This window comes from Falco naumanni, chromosome 6 (assembly GCF_017639655.2).
Source record: "Falco naumanni isolate bFalNau1 chromosome 6, bFalNau1.pat, whole genome shotgun sequence".
NCBI lineage: Eukaryota > Metazoa > Chordata > Aves > Falconiformes > Falconidae > Falco > Falco naumanni.
Window position 1 is genome coordinate 46,532,901 of NC_054059.1, and position 21,206 is coordinate 46,554,106.

Consider the following 21,206-nt stretch of genomic DNA (forward strand, 5'->3'; position numbering starts at 1 on the left):
ACGTAATACATTTTCACAGTGAGAGGGGGTGATTAAATGGGTGCTCCCAGAATCACACAGGGAGCAACAGCAGAGCTTTGATCAGCTTCCAGATATCCTGATACCTTTTCCTGAAGTGAGCAGAGCTACTTCTCTTCATAAAGAGAAACACTATTCTATTATTGTCAATGTGCACAAAACCAATTGCTCCAGTTCTGGTTTCATATAGAAGACAAAACTTGTGAGCTCTCTGAGAACAGCAACGTTCCAGCATATTTACAAAAGTAGCTCATGCTATATTTCTTGACCTTTCCCTACTGAAGAACTGCTGATCAACTCTTCAGACAGCTACTAATTATCATACTGTAACACACCAAACATGCCACATCTTTGCCAAATCAAATTTTTAAAGTTCACTTGTAATTTACCATGAAGTTTTTGAGTCATCTCAACATCCATTCTGAAGCATAAACTGAAAAATGCATTTACTGGAAATAGCCTCTCAGAGGTGAAATGACACATGCCAGATCCCTGACCTATAGGCACTTTATAAAATTAGGTGATGTCCATGACGCAGTGCAGCTTCTGAAAAAAAAAAAAGAAAGAAAACACTAATTGGAAATTTACCTTTGCCAAGTCCAGAGCAGATTAAGGAAAACAGCATTGATAAAACCTGACGAAGCAGAGAACGGAACTCTAGAATCCAGCCTTACAAAGTGTTTTAAAACTCAGGTAAAATACCTATATCTTTATTTGGATGTCTTAATAAAAGTGAGTTTTCAAAGGGGTTGAGTGTTTGGAACTTCTGTATGGCTTTGTGAGGAAGTATTTCTTTGCTTTTTTGAACACTCGAAAGGACGGCAAGACCCTAATCTCTTTTTCAGGGGAATATTAACAGTGACTATAATTGACTCAGTATTTTTCATCCAGTTGGGCTAGAGAGTTTTGAGGAAACCACTGCAGCGGTCAACAGGTCAACTGCGGCTGCCCGCAGCTCTTTTTGAAGCACTCCAGGCAGCAAAGAGGAAACCCTTCCAGCTTCATTTTCTGCCTCACGCTGCAGCAGCAGCACCAGTGGCTCCAGCGAGGGCTGCTGGCCGTGCTGCGCCGGCTGGGGCCTCTGCGTTATTCCGTGCTTGTGCCTTCACGCAGTTTGCAGCCTGAGGAAGCAACCTGAGAGAGCTGCCTGTCTCATTTCTGCTTTTAACTTCTGTGGAAGCTTTTGGCTCCCCATCAGGTTTCTGACGACATTACTGCATGAGCATGGCAGTGTCTGATCAGACCAGGCTGGGTTGTGGAGCTCTTTCAGTAAACATGGTTCCTGTCTGCTTTGCCTGTGGCATTCTGCATCAGAGGCATGTTTTCATCCATTTAGCAGCAGAATCAAGTAATTGTGTGCTTAGGGCTGTGAAGAAGCAGTTGCACTATTTTAGAGCGAGGAGTTCTTTTAAACAAGAGTAGCTTAATCATGAAAGGGATTATGTACAGCGATGGGACTGAGATAGCAGGAAATTGGATTTGCTGATTTAGGACATAACTGTCTGATGTGCCTGTGACTAGGGACAGTATGGAGAGGCACTGGAATGCCAAATTATTCCTATCTAGTTCAGAGTGGACCTGCATCCCTATTGATCTACTTTATTTTATGGCAGTGCATTGATGACTACACAGGAAAGGTGATGCTGCTGTCTTGTTCCAACTTGACAAGAGCACAAATTTTTGTATTTCTTTGGACATGTATGGAGAAGTTGCTGATGATTAGCTGTGCACTGAAACGGGATGAATCTTTGGCATCTAGATTGACCAGTATAAGGCTTGAGTTGAAGGAGACTGGAGAGGCAAAGAGGAGAGCCATGATCTGTTCCTGTGCTGTATACCCCGGTGATCTTTTAAAGTTATTTTTGTAGGAGGGAAGAACTCCCTTAAAATCTTTTCTAGAGGGATTGTAAGATTTTTTTTTCTCATTTACTGCTTCTCTATTTAGTCCCATAGTAAGTTTCACCTCTCTCTTTCTGTGTATACATATGATGACAAAAATACACATTTTCACTTTATCCCATTCTTTTTTTGTCCTGCCAAGTAACAGAGAAGATGACTTTGTTATCCAGAGAATCACTTTAAGGAATTGATTGGGTTGCATGTGATAAGCTCCCTAGCACTAGTTTGCCAGCATCAGAGCACTGATTTTTACTGTTGGTTTTTTTTCTGTTTGTTTTTTTTTATTCTGTAATCCCTCAGGCAGATGTCATGGAAAGATACAGGCACCTTTTTGTCAGTACTAAATGACAGACCATTTAGTAAAACTTTTAATTGCCTTGCAAAATTCTTATAACTCTACAATGCACTAATTGATGATGCAGATTTTTTTAGCACTTTGGGTAACATAAAACTGACTCTGTGAGTTGAAGAGAGGGGATTGTACTTAAACCTTGTACAAAATAATTATCTACTACCATGAAATAATAATAAGAAATCCTCTAGTTACATACTGCACCAGAGTTACACATGTTATTTTTACTGTGCAGCTACCGATGTAACTGCATGATTGACACAGAGTCACCAGGAGCAAGATTCAGATCTAGATCAATAATTTATAAACTCATGCTTTGTTACAATTTGAGCACAAAGTTTAGCAGATTTCAAGGTGCTGAGGTCTGAGGCTTAGGTTCAACAGCTAGCAAAATTTTTAATATTAACATTCAATAGAAATGGAAATACTGGGTTAGTTGTTTTAGCACTGGTGCTGAATGTTACACTTGTTTATGCAGAAAGCACTTTCATTCACCAGTCAAATTCAAAAATGCAAACAAATTGCAGAATAGAATTATATACATACGTCATGACAGTACTTACGATGGCTATCAAAGGTGTTGCTGTGCCTATTAATCCCTATAAAATCTGTAAATATCCCTGCACACTCAAATTCATATTTTTGGGTGCTTGTATATACACTAAATAAAATCTTTCAAAGTGTCTAAATGCTTCTAGGCCTTGAATCATTTCTGAAAGGGAAATTGAACATTAAATATGTTCCCATATCATGTAACCATATTTGAAATGTATTAGATAAAAAAAAAAAAAAGGAACTCTCTCTGAGACACCAAAATTAAGCATTTGCAGGTTTTCTTCTCTTCCACCAACCCAGGGGACCTGCTCTAGGCCAGAGATATCCCCAGTAAAACCAAAAATTTAGAGAAGAGAAACAGGGACTGAGAAAGCTCAGTGTAGGTTAAGCCAGGCTTCAACTACTCCAAAGGAATTGGAGAATGGCAGATTTACAATGACTTTGCAAAGTAAGTGAAATGTGACTGTGTTTAATGTCCTGATAGTGTTCCTGAAAGATGCTTGAAAAGGTCTCTCCTGATTCCATCACCCCTAACCCACAACAAAGTGTATGCATCTGCATGCCTTCTCAGAGATATTTTTGGGTACTGAAGGCTCGATATTATCGCATACATTTAAATGCATTTACTCAGTTTGTAGAGGTATGAGTAAGTGTTCCTGCATCGTTCAAGGCACCTGTAAGATACTGAATGGCTAGATGATTTAAAAGCTGCTTCCAGTGCTGTGCATTACAACGATTTAAAAACAGACAAAGAATGTTTCAGACAATCTTGTTGAGCTTGACATTGTACTTAAAAACTGAGTCATTAGTAATCAAATACTTTCAAGGCTAACCATTTATTTGTACAACAGTATAGTGAATTAAAAATAAGAAATATCCTATATCATATATTGCTGTTCTTTAGGGGTAGATTCCTAAATTGGGTGTGCTAAACACACAACTGAGGGCCTTGCTGCACAAGTCCCATCCAGCAAAACAGATTGTTCACACTTAACCATTAACCCTACAAATGCTCTGGCTGACCACTTACGGTTTAATCTATATTGCTCTATTATTGACTGCAATGAGATTACTCATATATTAAATATCTCTGTTGAATCAGAAAATCATTCCATAAACCACATTGTTCTAGTTTAAGAACTAGCTTAAGCCTAATTAAAGAACAAAATTTGTATCTGCCAAGTGATTCTGTCTGTTGAAAGTTTTCTCCCCTTGAAAACAGATGACTACTCTGCTCATCTCACCTGGCCAGTCACCCTTTGAGAATCTGAAATGTTCTGTGAGGATATGAGTGATCCTTAAGTCCTCATGAAGACACATGAGGGGCTGACAGTTGAGGTCATGGTGAATCAAACAGTGCTTGGCCATTCCTTTCTACTATTTGATGTAAGAGCAGGTTAGGAACTCCTGAATCACAGCTCTGTTGAAGTCTTGGCACTTCTGTCCAACGCAGGTGGGTTTGGCATCATCTCATCTCTCTGGATGATATGCCTATGAAATAGGATGGCAGCAAGAAAGACTGAAGACAAGTTTTTCTAGAGTCTCACTCTGCTAAAGATCATTTCTGGACACCATGTTGGGGGACATTTTAGAGGCTGGCTTGGAAAGCAAAGCCGAGCAAAGACCGTTCTAGCATCATATAGCCAGTCTCCCCCCTGGGTGTTGAGGCTAACATTACACAGATGTTATACGTAATCAAGACTGTCTGAAGACAAACTGTCCCCAGCAGGACAATCTCCTACAGAGTTATAAAAAGATTGTCTCTAATCTCTATTGCCTTTAGACAGCATGAGGAATTGACAAAATGCATCATATTCTGAGAGATCTTGCTTTGGGTTCAGCTTCAACTGGGCCTGTCTGGAGGACAAGGCAGAAAGAATGCTGGAATTGTGTTAGTGACTCCAGCTTATGGCTTATTATTGTAGTCTTGAATTTGTACATGACATACACTGCTGAGTGACCTTGTAATCTTTTCACTATTAGGACACTTTTATTTGGGTGTCTTTTACTCTGTGCAAGCCAAATCATATGCAACCTTATGAGTACACACAGTTATTTACTGGGTAGTGTACATAGCACGTAGCTAGGAGTGAAATATGAGAACACTGAACATCACTAAGCTCTTCAGCTTCAAGCTGACAGTCAGTAAGTTTTTCCTAGCTGTACAGTTGTCAGTCAAGTTGGGAGATGCAGCCCTTGTTGCAGCCTTGGGAGAGGCTGATCCTTGACCTTGCTCAGGCATAGACACCTAAGGCACCTGCTGTGCTGAGGATGAGCTTTCTGAGACAGAAAACTCTGGATAAAGCATTGTGTGTAAGGGGATAAAGCCCAAGACAGGGCTATGGATTCAGCTTCAGTTTATGCTACCCACTATCTCAAAAAGCATAGCTATGCTATTCAACATATTTGTTCCAAGATGTGAGAGAAGGGTAAACTTCCTTGAGCCAACTGTTCTGTTATGCCTTCATGCTGAATGCCTTTGAACCCGGTGTTTGAATTCACAACATTCATTGAGTAATGTCGATAGACAAAGAATTCCCCTTTGGATATGAAGTTCTTGCACCTGAGATGATAGCACTAGAAGAAGCCAAAAAGAATCTCTCAGAACAAAAGCAAGGAAGAATACCTGTGACAGATGACCTTTGCAGCCCTTTCCACACCCAATGTTGTGTGACATAATTTTCTATTGTGACATTGTGTGATTTCACATTGATGGAATATTTTTCTATAAAACCAGAAAACTCCTTAGGTAAGACAAAAAATTATCTGTGAGTTGAAGAGATGGGATTGTACTTAAATCTTGTACAAAATAATTATCTACTACCATGAAATAATAATAAGAAATCCTCTAGTTACATACTGCACCAGAGTTACACACGTTATTTTTACTGTGCAGCTACCGATGTAACTGCATGATTGACACAGAGTCACCAGGAGCAAGATTCAGATCTAGATCAATAATTTATAAACTCATGCTTTGTTACAATTTGAGCACAAAGTTTAGCAGATTTCAAGGTGCTGAGGTCTGAGGCTTAGGTTCAACAGCTAGCAAAATTTTTAATATTAACATTCAATAGAAATGGAAATACTGGGTTAGTTGTTTTAGCACTGGTGCTGAATGTTACACTTGTTTATGCAGAAAGCACTTTCATTCACCAGTCAAATTCAAAAATGCAAACAAATTGCAGAATAGAATTATATACATACGTCATGACAGTACTTACGATGGCTATCAAAGGTGTTGCTGTGCCTATTAATCTCTTTTTTCTTTGGGACAAACTTCATCTCCCCAAATACCTTAGAAATCTACTAATATTGGATCTATTTAGGTGTACTTAATGAAGAAAAATATATTGACTACAGTGCTACATTCATTGGAACGTTCTTAATTAGTCATATAGGGCAAAAAGGATAATGAGTCATTGATGTATTGGCCAAGAAGCCAATAAAACCAGATGTAGGAGTTTATTGTTTGTTCTGATGACCTGTGGAGTTGAACTAAAAGATAAACTAGGTTGGAACTGTGTCTCTTGACCATGAACACTACAAAAATTCTTCCATAACTAATATTGAAAACAGTTAAGTCCAAATTATATATTTTATTAAGGATGGTAAACCAACAGGTTGGTACTTTCTTCTGTATGGCTTCTTCATGGAAACTAAATGTGAATAAAGATTTTCACAGTCATAATAACGTACATTAGGCTTAGAGTAGTGCTAAGAGACAGCACGTTATACTATGCCCTTTTATACACATGGACAGTTTTAGAAAACCTCTCTCAGCTCTTTTTCAATGAAGACAATAGTGGTAATTACTTGAGACTGAAACATTTTTAGCTTGTTTCTGCCGTAGCTTTTAGATGGTTGCTTTTTTCAGCTTGGTAAATAAAGAACTTGTGATGATTAGGTCAGTTCAAGGGATAAAGTTATCCTGGCATAATTAGCATCTTAAGATGTGCCTTGCAGTCTGACTGACGTGGGTTTTTCTATATCCTGAGATGATACGTCTGCTCTCACAAGCTTCCAGACACTGCAATAGTATCTATGTTCACTGGAGAACACAAAAAGAACTTGGCCGCAATTCGAGAACCAGGATCTTGTACTATACCCAGGGAAAAGCATCTATGCAAAACTGGAGATGTATTCCAGTCCTTTCAGCACAGACATTATGGTATACACCCTATGAAAGATTCCGATCATATAGTTACAAACGTATAGATGGACTAAGTTCTTGATACTTCGTGGAGTTTTATTGCAGTGAGTATAGGAAGTAGATAAAAAGGCAAAGGGGCTTTTAACAGCTTGGCTTCATCTGGAGATGTGCTCCTGGGCACTAGCATCATTAGTTTCTTGGAATCCCCAAGCCTCCAAGAACTCGCAGCCAGGCTCCATAAAATGAGTGTCAACAGTGAATCATGTAAGATAAGGTGCCCCAGGCATGTTTGCTTTCAGGCTTTCCTTCTAACTTTTTTGCTCCATTGTGACACTGTTCTATGAGCTTTACTTTTAACACATAGTCTGAAAGGATTCTGGAGGTTATTTCCATTTTGCATTCCTTTTGTACAAGTAGAGGCAAAAAGACACCCATTAGGTATCATATAGTACAAGAGACAGGCCCGAAAGCATGGAGAAAATGTAGGTTGAAAGATTGTTCTTAACATCTGTTTAGATAATTAGATACTAGCTTAGAGAAACTTACATGTGTCCAAATATCATGAAAAATAAAGTGATTTTGCAAGGGTTCACCATAGAAAATCCTTTTTTGTATAGGTAAGTCAATTATGTAGAAAGCCTTGAAACTCTGTGAAGTAAAGAGCTGAAAATGGGTGGGAAGTTTAGTCTGAATGTTGTAGCATCTTAAAGACATACATTCTTGACATATACAGAGGCTATTTTGGCTTTGCAGAGAAGAGGAATGGGCTAGGCACCTGCAGGGGGAGAAACACGTTTCTGGTGATAAAAGTGTCATCTGGTCCTTTGCTGAAAGTTGAAGATTGTAGCAGTGCTTATAGGAATATGACATATTTCAGATAGCTTGCTAAAAATAAAGAATACCCAACATGACCAGCCAGAAACCATGCAACCTCCTGACAAGCTTTGCATTATCATGTGATTTTCTGGGTTCTAAGGTGAATTAAATTATTTAAACAAGTTAGGTGAAGCATTAAAAGGAGATTGCTTTGAAAGAAAACCAGAAATATTAAAGCTTCTGTTAGAGCTTGCATAGTCTTAGATCTTCCTGAGGAATCAGTGCAGAAGACACGTCTGATATTGAGAGAGGGACAGCAAAAACATCCCATCCATGCTAAAGAATAAGAAATTTGGACTCTCACTTCTAGGATATCTGCATACCATGAACCAGATGGAAATGAAGCAGTAGTTTGAACACATACCAAACAGCATAAACAACTAGAGAAAAAAATGTCCATCCCAAACTGTTTCGGAATCTTTGAGAGAAGCTATGATTGCTCTTTGGGGTGAGGGAGCAGTTTTTATGAAAACATGGAACTAAACTACAAGTAATAGTTTTCCTAGATGGCATCACAGACAAGGGGAAAAGACCCTTGGGAGTACCACTGGAGTCAGTAGCTCTCCTGCACACCTTTTGCTCATCATGGTATTTGCTGGGAAGTTTTAATCAAGTGTGTCTATGTAAGTGACATGTCAGGACATAGTAATGGAAGAGGTGGAAGAGTGGTTGGGAGTCATGAGCATAATCCAAATGTTTTAGTGATTTTGAAAACTGATTTTGAAAATTGTTAAACCCACACAGAGTCATAATGCAAAGGTACTACCTGGAATAGGTGGAACGTACAAATGCTGTACATAGTAGACATGTTTGTTAATACAATGTACTTGTTGGAGGAGTTTACTCCAGTTAATGGCTCTGCTCTGAGGATCCTCACTCATGACCTGAAAGCAGGGCTCAGGAAGGGCAAGAGAGGAAATGAGGGCTCCACTGTTCTACCTGTGTGACTGCCCCCCCAGCCTGGGAACTGAGGCGACAACCATTCTTCTGCTGGATGTTTCTGCTGCAAGAGGCAAGTCATGCGTTTTCAACTGCAAAATATTTGTCTGTTGTTTATTCTGTTTACCATCACATTTCTGAGTCTGCAGAACTGACTCAGGCTAAAGGTATGACGGAACAGGGACTGTGCTTTTGAAATAAAACTTACCTAAAAGAATGAACTGATGGTTTTCTCCTCATTACTCCTGAGAAGCATTCAGAGGGAGTTGCAAAGAGCTGGAACAAGTTTCAGCAAGTGACGCCATCAAATTTTTCAAACCAGGTGATATTGAGGAATATGAATGTTTATGCATGAATGGGACCCAGCAATGCAACAGGGTGCTGAGAGCGGAAACTGGAGATTATGCTAATCATGCCATTAAAGGATTAGAGAAGGACAGGTTAGTTTATCACATTTTATTTGTATTTTTTACTCTTCATATAGAGTTCCTTGACATTTCTTCTGTTATCTGTTTTGTGGAAGTTGTAAAAGCTGTTCTGTTGGCTGCTGAATGATAGTGCTCCATCAATCTGCTCTATAAGCTCTAAAAACTCATGGATCAATGTGATATGGCTATGGGATCAAAGGCAGAGTTTCTGAACTCATCTACAGGAACATGAGCTGTAATGCACAAGGGAGATTCTGCAGACCCAATGATTCGTGAGGCACAGCTCGTAAGTCAGTAGAAGTTTTCTTTTCTGATATAATATGCAAGTCCTAAAACAACTCTTATTATTTTTCTTTTTTTTTCCCAAAAAAATAAAACTATATTTCTATTCCTGATGTAGCTTCTCTTTTAAAAATACAATTACATAAATCTAGTAAATGCCAAGCAGGTCCTCCATGGAACTAAGCAGATTTTTCTCATCTAAGTATTTGACTTTAAGAAGCTTTTTAGTCCATTAGTTTCAGCACAGTAATCAAATCTAACTAACAAATCTAAAAACTAAATTTTTTTCCCCCAGATGATGTAGCTATTTTAGGTAGCACTTGATTTATTTATATGTATCACACAAGTTTGTATACAAGTGGCGAGATAAACTTTCAGGCAAACTTCTGCTCAATCTTGTTTAATTGGTTTTCCATCATTCCCAAATATTGCCATTTTATGATGATAAACTTTTTTTTTTCCTAAGTGGAACATAAAAGAAAATAAAGCAAGACTGCAGCGTAACCAAAAATTTGATAACATATAAACCAAAGATAAAAGGTTCAGTAAATGTTGGACTGCTATGCATCAGGATTCCTGCAACAGCCACTGCAAAATATTTGACTTCCCAAGGGTTTCTTCTGTCTAATTATTACCCTGTTCAAGCTCCCAAGCACTATTTTTTTCCAAGTAACACTTTTCTGAAAAGGTAGAGTCTCTGTCAGTAGAAGACAGTAAGAGTTATCATCCAGGAAGGGCCCATCTGCCTAGATCTTAAAGGACTCACTTAGGTCTCCTACAGAAAAGGGGCTTTTCTCCATCTTTTTATAATTATTTTCTTTTTAATTAATTGCTCTTGTCAAAACATCTCCAAATGATGTCGCAATAATACTTTATGTAAGCTTCAGGGAGCAAAAAATGTTGGAAAAGATAGAATTTGGATTGCCTTCTCAGTCATCCCCAAACAACCTCCCTCAATGAAAACCCTCTTGAGAAGTTAGAGGAAGGGCTAAGGAGAAAGGGAGATGTAACATTTCTTCTTTAGTTTATCCTGATTCAAGAGGCAGAGACAGTGGGTGTAGTGGGGTGTTGAAGGGAAATGCAGCAATTGTTAGTGCAATTGAAAAGTGCTTGGGACATCTGGGGTCAATTAAAAGCTCCACTGGAGATTTCCTGGATAAACAAGGGGAATCCACTTGATCTCCCTGTGACTCAGTTTCTTGTCTATAGAATAGGGAAAATAGATGGTATTGTACGACTAGATGCACTAAAGATTGCTCAGCTCACTAAAGGAACTATAGAGAGTTTTTTTCAGTAATAGTGCCACCCCTGAAGAGGTTCTGAGGCCATTTTAGCCAGCCCTACAGCGTGTCACTCCCTCGTCCAGTCTAGCATATTACCTGTGAAAAGGGGAGCAAAGTTACAGTAGACCAGAGTTACCTGCTATGATATGGTGTGGCGTGGCGTGGCGTGGCGTGGCGTGGCATGGCATGGCATGGCATGGTAAAAACCTACTGATTTACTAGTGATTCTCAAAAAATTTTGGCAGTGCAGCCTATATACATTTCCTCACAGCACGCAGCCACCCATACAGCACATACATAGCAACTGACAACAGACTTGTTTTTCACATATCCCTGAGATTCAGCCGGCGGCTCCCCTCCTCCCTCCAGGGACGGCATCCCGCAGGACCCCTGCGAGACCGCCCGCGGCTGCGCCACCCCGGGCCCGCCGGAGGGAGCTTGTCCTTCGCTCCCCGGCCCCTGCTGCCGGTCGCGCTCGGGCTCTGCCCCGGGCGGGCGCTGAGGAGAGGGGTCGCGGCGCTGCGGCCCCCCAAGCCAGGCGCTGGCCGCGGGCTGCCCGCGCCCCCCGGCCCGGGAGCCGCCTTCCCCCGCCGCCCCAGGCCGGGGGCTGGGCATCCGCAGCCTTCGCAGCGCCCCAGCCGCGCGCCTTCACGCCCCCCGGGGGATGGGTTTCTCCTCCTCTCTCTTCTTCCCAGCACTGGGGTGAACGCGTCCCTTGAAGTCCCCAAGCCGTGCATCCCGCACGGCGTCTGCCCGCCCTAGCTGGGAGATTTCTGCGGGGTGCGGGGGGTATGGTGCTATTGATGCTCATCTCGCCGTTCCAGAGCAGAATTGCTTCTTCGACCTCTAGTTATGTAGTAACAAGGGGAAAATTTCCTGAAATTAGACTACTGCAGGAACTCTGGTTTTAGTCAAAGCTGTCATCCGAGAAACAAATTTCCAGGCATTTTTAATCTAATTCACTTAATTTTTATGTAACTGAATTAGAAAATGTGATTAAGCATCGCAGAATCTTCGGCATTGAGCCTGCCTAACCTTTAGTGAAACATGAAACAGAGAAACTTATTAGAAGTAAGAAGAAATGGCGAAATCGTCTGTATGGATTTGGTACAATCGTTACTTACTGAGTAGGAGGATTAGAGGCACAAATCTCAAGGGGGTGGGGGGTGGGGGTGGGAAGGAAAAAAAAGAAAAGAGGATGATGACCTTTTCAGCTGAAATTCGTGCCTCGATTCTTTGGCAGGCACTGATTGTTTCAGGGCAGGCACAGGACAGGCACCGTGCGGGACCGGAGCCGTGCGGGCAGGAGCGGCCCTGCCCCGCCGGCGGGTCCCGCACCCGCCTGCTCCGCGTTTCCCTCCCCGCTGCCCGCAGATCTCCCCGCGGCAGCCGAAATTCCAAGGAGCAAATCGAAGGCTTGAAACTATCCCATTCTCCCTTGGTGAGGCAGTGACTCCAGCCCCGAGGTCCGGGCTACAGACACAGCAAAAGGGAGAGCTGACCCCTCTCGCCGCGCTCCCTGCGTGCCCGCGCTGGCATCAGCGGAACGGTGGCTGCAAGCAGCCACGGTGCTTGGGTGCACCTTGGGGTGCTTGGATGTGGGGCCCGATACGTTTACCACGAACACGCACAGTTGAAACGAAAAAGCAAAAGTCGGGTAAACACCCCGCCGCCTGCTAAATAAAGCCCGTGGGAAGGCTTTGGGGTTCAGCCCAGCTCCCTGCAGGACGGCCCCTGCGCGCCCGGGCGCTGCGGCTTCTGCCAGCGGCGGCCCCCGGGGGGGCGACCCGGGCAGGGGCGGCCGTGTGCCGGGACGGAGGGGGACCGGCTCAGCATGAAGACACCGGCGAAAGGCTGGGGAAAGTAGTAACCCCGGTGCCGGGGAGGGGGCTCCGCAGGGAAGCAGTCGGTGCGGGAGCGAAGGGCCCCGGGGGGTGCAGGCGCTTCTCCTCCCGGCCGCCGCGGGTGCGGGAAGGGGTGCGCGGAGCGGTGTGCCCGCCGCGGTCTCCGCTGGCCGCCTGCTCTCCCGCTTCGCCAGGCGGCATCACGCGGCCGACGGGGCCCTGCTTCCCGCAAAACTAACTCATTAATATAAATCATATAATGGGGGGGGGGGGGGGGGGGGGGGGTGCTGTGCTGGGAAGAGGTAGAGTGCGCGGCTGCTCATGAGTTAAATATAAGTCCCTGACTGTCCTGAGCAAAGCGGCCATCCCCCTGGGAAGGGTGACGTCTCCCCAGTAACGTGATTGCTTCTTCGGAAGCAGAAACGTGTAAACGCTATAAAACGCGGCGGCGCGGTGGGCAGCTCAGAGCGTGCGGCGAGACGGAGCTCTCCCCTTCTTCCCTCTCCTCCTCAGCCGCCGCCGCCCCGGCAGCCGCGCAGCGGGGCAGGGCGCAGGCCCCCAGCAGCGCTCCGCCGTTCCGCTCCGCCGTTCCGCACCGCACCGCGCCCGCCCGCTCAGCATCACCGACGGACTCGCGGCTCCGTGAGTAACTTTCCCTGCGCCGCAGCGGCAACTTCCCAGCGGATGAGCAGGGTGTCCCGCTCCCCGCCTCCTCCTCCCCGCTCCCGGACCTGCGGGGAAGGCGCCCCGGCCGTCGGGTCGCGGGGAGCGGGCCTGACCGCTCGGGGCAGTCGGGGGGGACCCTTCCCTTTTACCGCTTAAAGAATGTGTGTGTGTTTTAAGGTCGCTGAACCCCGGGCGCCGCTGCCCCGCCGCACCGGGCCGGGCGTCGCCTTCGGGGAGCCAGCTCTCGCTGGCCGCCGGCAGCTCGCCCGCCACGGGGACCCCGCTGCCGGCGGCGTCTCTCGGGGCCGGGGCCGGGGGTGCGCTGAAGCTCCGGTGCCCCGGTGCAGGGCCGGGCGGTGCGGCGGGTCGGTGGGTGACGCTGCGCTCTTCCCTCCGCAGGTGGCGGCCATGGAGCACCGCGGCGCCTCCCCGCTCCTCCTCGCCCTCGCCCTCCTCAGCGCCCTCTGCTGGCGGGCGCGGGCGCTGCCCCAGCGGGGGGCCGCCTTCCCCCCCGTCCCCCGGTAAGGGCCGCGCTCCGCGCCGCGCTGCGCTCCGTTCCGCGCCCCGCCGGGGCTCGCCCTCCGCGGGGAGGTCGAGGGAGCTGCGGGAAGCGCCACCCTTCCACCATGCACCCGGCGCGGCACTCCCTGTCGGGGCGCTGCCTCTGCAGCTGCCGGGCGCGCACCTCCACGCCGAAGCTTCGGAGGAGGGTGCCCGGCCAAGCGCCGGCGGTGCCCGCCCCGCCGCAGCCCCCCGGGCCGCCCCCAGCCGTGCTGCCTTCGGGCCGGGGGGCGCCAGCGCCGGGCGTGTGCGCGGAGCGCAGGGTGCGCGTTCGAACGTGCTCCTGAGCACCATGCGTGCCCCTGGAACGGCCCCGGCTTTTCTTGTGGGAAAATTCCTCAGTGTCCGAAGTTGGGCTATTTGAACGCATCCTCCAAAACAGCGGAGACATACCCAGGCAAAATCGAACATATTAAGAATTCCTAAATCTTGAGTTGAGGGGACGTGGTCCGTATGGACCGACGTGTGGGTTCGAAGCTGCATGCCTTGATGGTTGAAGTTATTATTAGTTGTCTAACCAAATTAAACCAGATGGCGGAAAGGTACATTCTACGTTTAGGTAAGAGACACAAAGTGTAAAAAGACCCATGAAAACCAGAATAGCAAAACAGCATAGTGACTGATTTTCAACAGGAGTGACTTGAGTCAGCTTATTTTACACAACAAGTTTCCCTTTTTTAACCAGACAGAAGTCTTCCATGCCTCAGATATATAAGTAGTACTAATAGTTATAACACTGTAGAATTACAAGGACAGTAGGCTATCCTGGTTTTGGTGTGTGATTTTTGCACATCACCATACTCGGGCTTACTATAGCGATGGGAGCCCGTTGTCTGCTGTAGAATGTAAGAGCAGCTAGAAGAAACATCGGATGCCAAACTACTGCTCTGCAGTCAAATGGCCCTGGGTAAAATATGATACTTCATAAGAAACAGCAGTTTACAAAAATGTGAAATAACTGTAAATTGGTTTCTACAGAGCATTGCCGTGATACATTTTAAAAGATTAAATGTGAACCTTTTTTAACTTGCAACTCGCAAATTATTTTAAATGTGAGCGAATAAATACACGTAGAGATACATGACTGCACTTCACATTTAGTTTGAAGTTCTTGAGAGTGTATTTACTTCTTTTAGAGAAGGCCTAAGAACTGTTTCATACTGCATTTCAAAGCACGTTTTAAGTCTTAATTGGAAGGTAAGTACTTAACAGGAAGTGTTTTCACTTTGCATGGGTGGAGGCTGGTAATTCCGTCCATCGTTTATATAAAATATAAAGTTATGAAAAGCTCTGTGTTGTCACTTGAACTGTAATTGCCATACATTACGCACTGTTCACTGGAATAAATTCTGTGCAATGACAACGTATATCTAGAAAATATGCGTTAGAGAGAAGGATCTGTTATGTTGATTATCACTGAGCATGGATTATACCTGAAAGTGATTTTTGTTTTATCCAGACTGCTTTAAAATGCCTTATGGATTAAAGTAGGTAGATGTGCATTTTAACACAAACCAAAATGTACACTGCAGTGAAGTGTTGCATGTCCTCAGCTAAGTGTGCTTCACACGGTTTTCTTCTCCAACAGATTGGGAAACAGAATGCCATTTGATGGAGCCAGTGAATCTGACCATGTCCACGGGTCATTAAAGTCTGAATCAGACATTTTGCAGAACACACTACCTGAAAATGAGAAATTCTATTTTGATCTGTCCAGAATTATTGATAGGTGAGTTTCTTTATTATCACAAGTACAAATGATGATGCACTACTCGAATTATGCCAAAAGACTGGTCACATTTTCAAACTGAGAAATAGGAAATGAAGGTTCAGTTACAGAAATAAACAACAAACCACACTGGTTGTCTGGTTGAATACTGGTAGCAGTAGGAATGCCTGCAGAAATGTTGATTCATCATGTCAGAATGGCAATGCAATTCATTTACTTCCCAAGAAGGGCTAAAAAGTATATTGTGAAAGCCTGGACGTTTTTATGGAAACATGGACATTGTTTTAAGCTTAACATAGTATATATAATACATAACTTAAGGAAAGCAGTATGTTTACAAAATGAACGTTATCAAAATTATATGAACCCAGGTTGTATTGTAGAGTTTATTTATTGTCCATTTCAGAAATGCAAGGCATGCTGATGGAATTTTCACCAGTGTCTACAGCCATCTTTTGGCTAAACTTGCTGTGAAGAGATATCTGCATTCGCTTATTAGAAAACGAGTTAGGTGAGGTGCCACTTACATTAGGTAGTTTTTTCCTAGCTGGCTTCATTGGCAATTTTTCACTCTTCCATACCTAAGTTCTCATTTTTGCAATTTAGAGATAACAAAACCAAAGCTAATATAATGACGGGGGAGCTGAAAATCCTGTATAACAACTTAGTAGTATTTGTTTCTAAATGAATGTTACTATTTATTCCTGATACAGCTGTGAGGGGTAGAGCAACAGACACTGCACATAGCACTGATAATAAATACTGGTAATATTATAATGACTATCACTCCAATTTGCTAATTTTTTCTCTGGTAGTGTTTTTCCCAGCTTACTGGATAAATGGCAAAAGTAAATACAAAATGATTGATTACTCAGTACTTACAAGAGAACAGGGGAATGCTCAATGAAATTAGGAAATGATTGGTTTACAGTGAAAACAAAAAGGAATGATTTTTTTCTACTATATAACATATTGCCAGATGTTGGGGAGAGTATTACAGAAGGATTTGAAAAAGAATGAAGCAAATCCATAGACAAGGAATCTGGCTGCAACTTCCAGACCAGGACGCTCATAAACTAATGATGGTAGAATGCTGGGAAGGATCACTGAATACTTCCCTTGTTTTTATATCCCTAAGCAGCAGCTACTGGGCACTCTTGGGAATGGAATAGTAGAATACTTTGGGCTGACCTGATATGACAGTTTCTTTGAGTGCCTACTTCATATGCTCAAAATCTGAGTGAAATTTAGGTCCTGCATTTGTGTCAGTGCTAGCTTTGTCCCAGAACATAAAGTGCCAGTTTCTCATACGCTATAAACTAACATAAATCATTTAAAGCAGAATACACTGAGGCATACCAGGATCGGCATGAAAAATAGGCCTCCAAGTTTGGATTTCACAAGGTGTGTTTCATTTCCTGATACCTCCTTAAAACAAGCATTTGTAGTTATGTATGTGATGCTACACTCTCACAGAGGCAGGCTCTGTCCTCACTGAGTTCAATATGAACAGTGACCAGGTCCTTTAAGATCTTACTGTGACTTAAGACAGTCTGCACCTTGGCGTTGTACTAAAATATATGTACTCAAGTGATAGAAATCAGAATAAAGTCAGTCCATCAAAAAGAGTAACCTGAGCTATGAGAACAGACAGGAGGGAGTCATGAAATCCACATTCAGCCATTTGATCCTGCAGGATTTCTGGGACAGACACTCTAGAAATCATTGAGTATGGATCCTAATTGCATGGGCCATGACGAAGCTGAGCAGGAGAAAGAAATCAGTGAAGGTGTGCCCAAAAAGACTGAACCAATCCTTAGAATTTGATCCTTGTTACTAAAATGTGCAGTAAGCAATAGAAGCAGCAGCTTCTTTTCAACAGAAGAAAGATCCAAAGTCATAGCACGAAATGAAAGCTGAAATAAAAATTTGATTTTATTTAGCTAATCAACACTGTAAAGTTTGCTTCACTCATTTAATGGTATCTTCTTTTAAACAGATATAGCCTATTAATTTTTTCTTTGTAATTGTTGTATTGCCAGCTCCCAGGACAGTCCTGTCAAACGCCACTCTGACGCTGTCTTCACTGACAACTACAGCCGCTTTCGAAAGCAAATGGCTGTGAAGAAATACTTAAACTCAGTTTTAACTGGAAAAAGAAGGTACTACAAGAAAGCATATATATATATATAGTTTCCTTACTTGTATGGTATTAAGACAGAAAAGATTTACACCCACATAGGCAGAGAGGACAACCAAAAGGCAGTGAACATTAAGGACTTTATAATGTAGTTTATAACATGGTTTTCAAGTACAGACATTTTCTTCCAGACTGGAACAGACATTACAATCAGATTAGAATAAAAGAATAAAGAGGAGACAGCATCTGGCAATTTTAAAAAGCTTCTGACAGATTCTTAATTTATTTATTTAATTATTTATTTAAAAGCCTCTTAAGGAAAAATGCGCAGAGCTATGGAACATGAACAACAATTTTATTTTTTGAAAAAATGCACTATTTGTTGAAAATTTGCCTGTAAGTAAACACATAAAATGAAAAGTCCCAGAAAGACCATTTGTCCTAATCATTATAGGTGAGAAGTGCCAGCATATGTTTTTGTAGAGCTTATATTCTGTTTGTTTATTCACTCATTTAGACAACTCCTTTTAAATATTATGTCTCCTCACGCATTAAACATGCTATTTCATGTGATTTCTAACACTTTGGGATAAATTTAACAAAATGTGCAATAGCTAGTTAGAAGTAGGCTTTACTTGCTTGTTTGCTATTTCTTCTGAGAGCAATAAAACTCATTTCTGATCCACAACAGCCAGGAAGAGCTAAACCCCGCCAAACTTCGAGATGAAGCAGAACTTCTTGAACCTTCCTTTTCAGAAAACTATGATTCTGTAGATGATCTGCTGAGCCATGTCCCATCTGGTATGCCCAGATTTCTTTCCTCTTGTTATCTGTTACTTGTCTTGACCCATAAAATGAGATTATTTATACAAGAAGTGTGGCCTATCAGAAAAGCAGAATCATCTAGGAAAGAGCAATATTCCATGAAATACTGCATGTTTCTGTAGGGTTGTGTCTGAATATAGTAATAATTTTAATAACAATAATTAAGTTATCCCATGATTGCTGTTATTGAAAATTCCTAATTAAATGGCACTGTTAATAATGCACCTAGCTCACTTGGGTGTTTCAACTTGTGTGCACTACAGCATAAACCCAGAATTGACTCATTTTTAATTACAAAGATTATTATTTCTTCAGAGAAAAAACTCAAGGATTTTTTTTAATTAAAAAAAAAAAAAAAGCCTCACATTTAGTTTAACATCTGTTTCACTGGAAGGGAGTTGCCCCTGGAGCTAAGAGGATCAGCAACATGAACGCTAAACATTAAGAAAGCACTTGACTCCCACCTAAGGTGTGCCACAGAGGGGCTGTCTGACATGCAAATATTGCAGTTACTGTTTTCCCTGTGGCTGCTACTATTTTTCTAAAACCATTCGCAAATATGTTTCTTTGGTTTACTGAAATGTAAACTCTTCTACATCACAGCACTTGAAGGGACATAAAATTGAAAGGGTAACATAGAATTGAATTGGGCTTGGTATTCTCGAAAGTGTATTATGGAATTGATAATAGGATGGGTTTTGGCAATCAGCTGTCTCTCAACTACAAGTGAAAAAAAAAAAAAAGGCTACTCTTGAAGATAACATCAGCAGAGGGTGTGTGTGGGGGTGTGTTAAAAAAAAAAAAAAAAACAACAAACCCAAACCACCAAAAAAAAAAGACATTTCCTCAAACTGTTATTTCCTATTTCCTTCCAAGACTGAAAGGAAACATTCTTTTCTTCTCCATAAACAAGGCAATTCCTCTAAAGTTCCCAAAGATTAGAAAGCACATAAACTGCTTATGCCTCAAGGAACAATACAATTTGTAAGTGATGATTCTGGAAATAAATTATGATCTTCCTATACAAGATTATTGCAAAAATATCTGCTCCTGGATTTTGCACCTGCTGAAGCTTCTGATGTTGATTGATAGAGAGTAGTGGTGCAGCGGGTTGTAGGTGTCTTCCTGGAAACATTTTCAGTCCTTACCTTTTTTTATGGACTGTCCTGATGATCAGGGTCTCCCTCCAGGTGAATCGCCTACTCACCATTGACTGTTACTGGTCATTTATTTTATTGCAGTGCCCCAGTGGCTGATATAGTGTGTATTGAGCCATCTGAATTCATGTATCCACTTCAAGGTTACAGTTGTTTTCAAAGTGATCTGTCAGGGCTGTAGGCCAACGTGCAGTCACATTTTTGCCTAATCCTTCAACCTTTTGTCTTCATCTTACAACCCTGTCTGCTAGCTGTAATGCCCACCGATGTCATCTGAATAGTTCCATCTCATGCTTGTCATCCCAAGTACAGTAAATGTTTTATATCAAGGGTTACTTTTTGTCTGCTGTCTGCTTTTATACACCTCATGATGCAACTGCTTACGAAAATTATTTTTAAAACATAATTCTCCCTTGTTTTTCAGGGCCTCTGAAGGACACCTGGTAAAGTCTATGACAAGAACAAGCTATTTTTGAGTTCTACATAGTATTTCAAAGAGATGACTTTAGTCGTCAAACCAGAACAAATATGTTGTGAAGTGAAAGTTGTGATATATTTGTTTCTTATGTAATAAAAGTTGATATTTACATTGTAAATATTACTCTAGAGTTCTCTACTAAAAGCTGTACATATGGATGCCAGTTTAACTCATGAGAAGTCTGTGAGTCCATATGCTGTAAATCCTTTACTTCAATAAATTCATTTGAAAATGAGTGTGCAGCTGGAAAGAGCCCATCATTACTAGTTGATTGGCTTATTTTAGGTGTGGTTACAACTTCAGATAAGCCTGTATGACGATAGAGATACATTTCCAGGTAGCTTCATAAATGTAAAAACATGAGGAAAAGAATGTGCAAAGCGTATAAAACTGTGTTACAAAGATCTCTTTGAAGGTTATTGCCAAGCAGAAGGGAATGATTTTCTAGCTCTTTAGCAAGTAACTAGAGAAAATGCAAAAGCATTGAAAGTTATGTGACCTCCAACAGCATCTTTCCTTCCTATTCACATTTTTAATATTTCACAATATACAAATTATATGAAGACCAGAATTGTATCCTTTATTTTCAGTTGTAGTTTGGATGCTCTGGAACTGACAAAGCACACAAAGAATGCTATCCCTTGATTTGTTTGATGCCAGAAGTCACCGGTAATTCTACATTTAATGGTCTGTAGCTTTGATAATGAAACTATTCCTTATATACAAAATAGATCTGAAGACACTTTACTATTTTTTCAGAATGAATGTAATTTACAGGATATGCAGACAATAAATCATTTTATTATCATGGCAAACTATTAGTGGTTTGAATCAGTGCTACAGGTACCTGGAACAATAGAGGTCCCAGTAAGTGCTGTCTCTACTATAGTATTAGAGGAAGATACTATTTTTTAACTGAAGTACACTATGTTATATTAGAAAGACAAGCAAATAAGCCTCCAGCCCCCATTTCTTTAGCTTTATATCATTGTAGCTTAGTATGGAACTGGAAATTTGCAGC

At 42.3% G+C, this 21,206-nt stretch overlaps 1 protein-coding gene across 2 annotated transcripts; it reads left to right on the forward strand.

Annotated features, from left to right (window-relative positions):
• The first annotated feature begins 13,028 nt into the window (after positions 1 to 13,028).
• Positions 13,029 to 20,420, forward strand: LOC121090226 (vasoactive intestinal peptide). Of its 2 annotated transcripts, XM_040598485.1 has the most exons (7): positions 13,029 to 13,271; positions 13,695 to 13,816; positions 15,445 to 15,585; positions 15,992 to 16,096; positions 17,628 to 17,747; positions 18,417 to 18,526; positions 20,132 to 20,420. In XM_040598485.1, the coding sequence occupies exons 2-7, from the start codon at positions 13,704 to 13,706 to the stop codon at positions 20,152 to 20,154; spliced, it is 612 nt and encodes a 203-aa protein (XP_040454419.1). In that variant the 5' UTR covers positions 13,029 to 13,271; positions 13,695 to 13,703; the 3' UTR covers positions 20,155 to 20,420. The 2 variants fall into 2 exon arrangements, with proteins under 2 accessions (XP_040454419.1, XP_040454418.1); XM_040598484.1 differs by lacking the exon at positions 15,992 to 16,096 and having other exon boundaries at positions 13,040 to 13,271.
• The last annotated feature ends 786 nt before the right edge of the window (positions 20,421 to 21,206 follow it).